The sequence below is a fragment of the Etheostoma cragini genome, chromosome 3, assembly GCF_013103735.1.
Source record: "Etheostoma cragini isolate CJK2018 chromosome 3, CSU_Ecrag_1.0, whole genome shotgun sequence".
Taxonomy (NCBI): domain Eukaryota; kingdom Metazoa; phylum Chordata; class Actinopteri; order Perciformes; family Percidae; genus Etheostoma; species Etheostoma cragini.
In genome coordinates, this window is record NC_048409.1 from 22,454,046 (window position 1) to 22,460,853 (window position 6,808).

Consider the following 6,808-nt stretch of genomic DNA (forward strand, 5'->3'; position numbering starts at 1 on the left):
AGGCCCCCTACCCTACAAAAAGTATTAGCCAAACTACTTAATCATTGTTCCTGTAGTTGTAAAAATGCACCAGTGAAAAAACACATAAGCAAACAGTCCTTTAATCATTTGATAGCACTGCTTTCATCAAAAAAACATCCATTTGCCTTTCAGGTCACAAACTTGGTCAGGTGTACAAATGAGGCCAGATTCACTTCTCTGAATGGACACACAGTATTTGTGTTTGTGGATGAGTGCACAGAGCTTGTGTTAAACAGATTTTAACCTCAGAATAGAAAACATGCACACGCACACAATCGCCTTCCACGTGTCATACAAAGCACACAAAGGAAAAAAAGAAAATCAACTCATTTGACATTTCAAGGTGGAAATTCATACATTTGAAATGAAAAAGGCAACGCAAACTAAAGCTCACATCTCATCACCGACCATAGTGGCCAAAACTAAAAAGGTTATCTGTTGTGTGTTTGAATAGTGAACTTACTACCTATTAAATAAAGTAACTGGTGGTGTTAAAAATCGGCTGTTAGCTGGGATATTGGGGAACTTTCAAAATTCTGTTCTTGAGGGAGTCATTGTAACACTTTGGAAGGTTTTACAAGGTAGGGTGGTTTGAATGTGTTGGTAGCTTGACTCATTATAACCCAGTGGGAAGCAGAGCTATGAGACAAACCTGACCAGTCTAATTTGAGTCCTTCTTGGGGGAGCTACATAAATTTGGCCGTAATGATCAAGTTTTACAATTACATTATGTGACGTCTCCTTTTCTCACCAAATGTATGCTTTTAGCAGGTTTGCATTTTTAATTTCCAGGCTACTATTGAATTTCTGCTTCAGCAATAACTCCACTTGGCAGGTCTAGGATGCTGTACACAGTCACACTGCGTCATATCCCGGTTGTAAGATTTGAAAAAGGAATCCTTTCTTGCCATTACAGACGCACATCCTGCTTCAAATTTGCGTTTTCAGTTGATAATGTATTCACCGAATCTAAACTGTGTCAATGTGAACTAATCTAAAGTTACATCTGAAAACTAATATCTGGTAATGAAAACATTGATTGATTATTAACTCCCAAAAAGATTTCCCTGCTGCTATTTTAGCATTTAAAACTAATTCATTTTAATGTCAGACATTCTTTCACAGATTTTCTGTGTCTAACTTTAAGCCCAAAACAATCTTAAAATATCCTTGTTTTATGGCTTTGTTTGGCAGTTGGCAATCTGATGACAACACTGGTAGAATTCTGCCATTTTCAGACCCAGCTGGCAGTGTTTTTCATTTGCACATATCACCCGCAGAAGTATCTGGATTTCATCAATGTGAGTCAATAAGAGAGGAAAACAGAAGTGAAAAGATTAAGGAAAACATGATAGCCTACAGCAAAACAATGGGCTTGCATTTGTGGGCAAACTTTCTGACCTTTCATAAAATATAAATTTAAAAATTAAGTTACTTTAAAAATCCCTTTCAGATCTCATCTTCTGCTCCGGTTTGACAAGTCTGTCTTACGCCGAGCTGTAGTCAGAGCAACATAGTTACCATTTTGAAACAAACAAAAACCTTTGAAATACATTTCAATAAATTAGGTACAGTACTACTGTGTTCAAATAATCCATTTCCTCCACAACAAACACATTCTCGGGTCTTGTGGCTGGAGCAATTGAAACCAAAATTTCATTTTGACACGGCTGCTAAATCAAGAAGACAACTGTTCACCTGGCTTGAAGGTTTAGAAAAGGAGCGGTAGTCTGGACACATTTCTGTATGTCATCTTTACGACACCCGCATATATTTACCTTACGTCGCTGTAATCACACACCATGCTAGCTGAAAAGAACAGTTCAAGTTTTCTTTCGAGCACATCCTCATAAACGTCTATACCAAATCCTTCTGACAGTGGATTTTTTGTTCTTAATACACATTGTCATGTCTATTAATATGGAAGACGGTATTCTGGCATCATCTTTCTGTGTCCTATCTTTTTCTCTAGTGTTCTGACAAACAGTCAACTAGTTACATTCAGGTGCACGTTGCCTGACTGTTAACCAGTTTCTGGCTCCATTTGTACATTTTATTATCCATATTACATTTCATAAGATTTGTCTGCATCCAGTCCATTATAGGTCTACTCTGGGCTGCACTCCGACTGTAGAAACTGGTCTCTTCCTTGTGACTTCATCTCAACACCAACAGAAGAGCTAATTCCAACTTAGCCTGGAGCTCATCTTGTGTTAAATGAACGGCTGCCTTCACTTCAGTTATACTGGTCCCTGCAAAGCTAGTCAGCGGACTTCTTGCAGTTTTCTTTGGCTAGTCTCAGTCTGGACAGGATGTGTTTCTTAGGGAACTTTAAAGTGGTACACCCAAACTGGCTCACCCCTCCAGTGTCCCCGGGGAGTTTTTCACGTCTCTGGACCCAACTGCGCCAGCCGGGCTTCCAACAGTACACACTGTCATAAAACCGTGAGCCGTTTTCCCCACCCAGCACATAAATCCTGCGTTTCCACCTGGCAACACCCCCAGCTGCAATCCGCCGTGGCAGCCCAGGAAATACCACAGGGCTTGGGGAACGGTCGCTTCCACCACCTGCACCCCCCCGCTGCTCTGCAGTGACCATCACCCCTCCCCCAGTCACCTCCCTCTCTACTCCAGACCCCCTGCCCTCTCTGAAAAACAGAACACGCCCAGTGGCGTCTAAAGTCTCCAGATTGGTGTAATTTCCATCCAGGAACTTGGTGGTATCCCTCATGTATCCCCCAATTGCACACACTCCTCCTCGCACTGCTACTCCTCCGGCAAGACAAGTGGCGCCGGAGTCCAGAGCCACGCGTGTCCAGCAGTCTGTTAGGGTATGATAAATAAGCACCCCTGAGTGGACCACAGCACGGTTCTGTTCAAGTGTGGTTCCACCCAGAAGGTAAAGCCGTCCACGTAAGGCTGCACTGGCAAAGGCGCGCAGAGGGAGTGGTAACCGAGGCCCTGGAACCCACTGAAGGGTAGTCAGCTCCAGGGTCTCGCTAGAGTCCAGCAGAGCTGAGCGGTTACTACCTCCCAAGGCATAGATTGACTCACCACAGCCCAGAAGGCCTAGCATAGCCCGCGGCTGAATCATGGAAGGCCGCTCTACCCAGCGGTCCAACACTGCATCATATTCATGCACAGCTGCAGACACAGAGCCTGTCCGCAGAATCCCGCCCGCTACAAACAGCCGGTCACCTACAGCCGTACAGCCGGGACTGACCAGAGAACCCAGTGCTGCCAACTTCTCCCACTTCCCTGTCCGAGGATCAAAGCAGTCGACGGTGTAGTCTCTTGAAGCTAAATTCTCTTCTTCCCGAGGTGTCAGGTCCACACAGACAATCTTCTTCTCAAACATGCCCTCCCGTGGTCTCAGAGGCCCCCCAAGGCCCTCACCGGCTGCAGCGGGCCCCAACTCCTGGCACAGTCTTCGGCTCTCTTCCTGGGACAGAAGCCCCGGCCGCAGGTGGTGAAGCAGAGCTGGCATGTGGGCGTAGCGATCTAAGGGTTGGTGCTCAGCCCAGCGGCGTGCTGCGTCGTAAACCTCTGCTTCGGAGTCCACCCCCAGGCGGTCAGAGCTCAGGAGGCTGCCTAAGGTGCCGTGGTCAAGCAGGAGGAAGTCTTTCTGCCGGGCCACCCGGGGGAAGTGCTGGGCTACGAGCCGCAGGGAGGCACGCAGCAGCAGCTGGTCATGGTGAGAGCGAGCAAGAGAGTACATCCCCAGGCAGTTATCCACTGAGAGGTGCTCAAATAGAAACCTGGAGAGATAAGAGTAGAGAACAACAACAAGTGGAGAGAAAGACAGAGGGGTAGAAGAAGAAATGAGACAAGAGGATTTAAAATCCAGGAGACAGAATCTGTTTGTGAAAGCTAATACTAAAAGTAAATACATAGCCACCTGAATTGTAAAGGCTAATGACTAAGGCTGTAAACTCAATCATCTGTCACTTCTATACAGCAGATTTACCTGGAACACAGGTCTTGAAGTGGCATCACCTGAAGCCGGTTGGCGGCCACAAACAGATCCTCAGCTGTGTCCAGAGAGAGCCCAGCCTCACCCGTGTACACAAACTGGATGACAGTCTCCATGACAGACGGCGTCACTTCCTCCAGTCGGATCTCAGTGAGCCGAGACTCTACCAGCGGGCTGGTGAACATGGCCCGAAAGTACGGGCTCACGGCTGCTAAGAGGACTCTATGGGGAGAGAGGGATGAAAGGTAGAAGATAACTGTTTTATATCACGTGCAAAAGACATTTCTACATTTTACAGTGCTTAGTTTTTGTCTGCTCACAAGAAGTAGCTCACATTCAAACCAAATGTGTTTGATATATGTTCCCCCTTTTCTGATATGCAAACAGCATTCTACAAAAAAATAGCTGGCCTGTATAAGTGCAATTTTGTCAGTTACATCTGCTTTGCATTCAATGTTGTAATAGTTGGGGAAATATTGATTGTGGTATAATTTCCAGTTAGCGAACTAATGCTGTGTAAGTTGGGACAGTGGTACCACAAAGCACATTAAGGTCAAGGACCAACACAACCAACACTAACCATTCCTGTCTCTGGCAAATCAACAGTTCAAATTTCTGTCTTCTCAGACAAGGATTTAACCGCTGCATGATACAAAATAATGTTTTTGCCTGTTTTTCTCTGACTCCCAAGGTCACCGGAATGAGATTACACCCCATACACACAGAGTAGACACACTGGAGAAGCATATGCATGCACCACAGATGAAGTGAACTCTACCTGAGTAGACCTCAAACTGACTGTCTGACCTTAGAATGTGCTGTATGTGATCTGGTGTACCTACAATGTGCCTTGTTACTTAGGTAAGAATAGCTGTTGTATATGATCCAATAACATGGATGGACTATAGATGAAAATTAGCCCTCGGGCCACAATTTGGCATTTTTACGTGTACTGCTGTACATGTTCATCAATGTGCATTGTCCTGAATTAATAAATAAAATAACAATAATAGAAAAAAACAGCTTCACACATGCATAGAGTATATGAGTGAAAAATAACCTTATTTGGCTATCTCAAATTGTGTATGTTGAGCATCAGTTTAAATGCTCCTTTAGAAAGACAGGAACTTCAGAGTTTGGATGGTCCTACACTATGATTAAATTGCACTGCTTGATCCTAATTTTCCTCGTAATGCCTCTACGTAAATCATCAAAGTCCCCCGAAACTTTGGTTTCCAAGCTTATCAGCTCTCCATAATTATTAACAAGTACCGAATTGACCAATCTGTAATTCAATTGTTAGTCATTTCTCTAGACTCATAGTTATAGAACTAAAATAAATCATATATTAGTTAAAGTTTCCTACAGTTGTTTTTTCTATGTATCAGCTTCTTTGTACTATACAGCAGTCATACCTGTGACACATGAACTTCTTTCCCTCAACAAGTAGAGTAACATCACACAGCTGCTGAGCATCCAGGAGCTGCTTCAATCCTAAAACAGAGCAGAAAGAGGAAGGAGAAACAGAAAGGAGGGTGAGAACAGAAGGAGGGGTGAGTAAGAATTAGACAAAGCGGAACACAGAGAGGTTGGGATGACAGGTAGTTTCCCAATTCCCAACACCATCCTCTCTAGTCTCCTCATGTATCTGTCTCACCATGTGTGATGTAGTCTCCCAGTGGTGTGGTACTGTCATCAGGGAAGTCCTCCTCTTCGGAATCACTGTCCGACAGAGGTTCTCCTCCTCCCCCGTCCCCATCCTGCCATGGCTGGGGACGCCAGGTGACTGTGCCCCCCCGCACAGCATTCATCTGAGGTACAGTACACAAACACTCGTAGTTTGTCCAGAGAATTATTCACAGAAAATGTGTTGACCTATATGCATGCAAGGCCTATCTGTAACAGACAGCACTATGTAGATAGAGGCCTATAACATATAAGACCCAGATAAATGAAAATGGTGCTTTATGACAAAGGTCATGATACAGCTTCGTTTTAAGTTTGCTACATATTTACTCCACTCCCTAGTTGCAGTATGTTTCCATTTTTGTTTTTACCAGAAGGACAATAACAAGTATGTTAACCCATAAACGACTGGCTATAATAGATAACAAACACAAAGCACACTGTTGTTGTAGCATCAGTTTACCGGTAAGATGTTTTGTTTTGTTTGTTTAGCTTACAGTACCTTTGCTCTTCTTCTCGTTTCCACCGTGAAGGCTGGTTGGGTCTCACTTTCAACAGAAATTGGTGGGGCAGTTTGGGGCACGCTAACTGTATATAAGTACCCGGTTATTACCAGAAGCTTCGGGAGGTTTTGCTCGCTCTCATCAGGGGTGTCTTGGTCCTCCGGGCTTAGGTTAAACGCTCGTCCCGGGGCCTGTGGAGAAGAAGCTTTTCAGGCTACTCGCTGCTCATCCATCACCAACGTTACTGACTGACGGACCAACTAGCTTACAAAGGAACAATTCTCCCGCTGTGCAAAGGCTTGCAGTCACAAGACATATCAGTCCACCATGGCATTATGCTCAAACGTACAGCTCGGTGGTAAGGCAATGACGAAGAAAATACTTTATAGAGCCTTCAGGGCAGACAGTAGGACTGAGTTCAGTCGGCCGCACTTGTCACGTCTGACTCTGAACCGGATTACCGCAACGTTAAACTTCCGCTCATCTGATTGGCTGACCTTTGGCTCGTGACGATTGTTTGGAGCTGAGTAGTTTTTGTCACTGGGAAAATAAAACGTTTCCAGCTCCCTTTTTGACATCGTGTGAAAACTGTTGCGTAAAAGGGCAGTTATACATATATTTTAAA

At 44.6% G+C, this 6,808-nt stretch overlaps 1 protein-coding gene across 1 annotated transcript; it reads right to left on the reverse strand.

The window, feature by feature from the left end:
- Positions 1–1,995: 1,995 nt before the first annotated feature.
- si:dkey-260j18.2 (uncharacterized protein LOC325231 homolog) lies at positions 1,996–6,766 on the reverse strand. Its single transcript, XM_034868123.1, has 5 exons — positions 6,183–6,766; positions 5,652–5,805; positions 5,410–5,488; positions 3,989–4,216; positions 1,996–3,779 (listed from the first exon to the last, which is right to left on the reverse strand). The coding sequence occupies exons 2-5, from the start codon at positions 5,803–5,805 to the stop codon at positions 2,282–2,284; spliced, it is 1,959 nt and encodes a 652-aa protein (XP_034724014.1). The 5' UTR covers positions 6,183–6,766; the 3' UTR covers positions 1,996–2,281.
- Positions 6,767–6,808: the final 42 nt, after the last annotated feature.

Excerpts from the sequence above, each read along its gene's own strand:
- si:dkey-260j18.2 (XM_034868123.1), bottom strand. The coding sequence starts at position 5,805 with ATGAATGCTGTGCGGGGGGGCACAGTCACCTGGCGTCCCCAGCCATGG. Across the intron at positions 4,217-5,409 it reads AAGAAGTTCATGTGTCACAG|AGTCCTCTTAGCAGCCGTGA; the intron begins GTATGACTGCTG and ends CTCTCCCCATAG. Across the intron at positions 3,780-3,988 it reads CTTCAAGACCTGTGTTCCAG|GTTTCTATTTGAGCACCTCT; the intron begins GTAAATCTGCTG and ends TTATCTCTCCAG.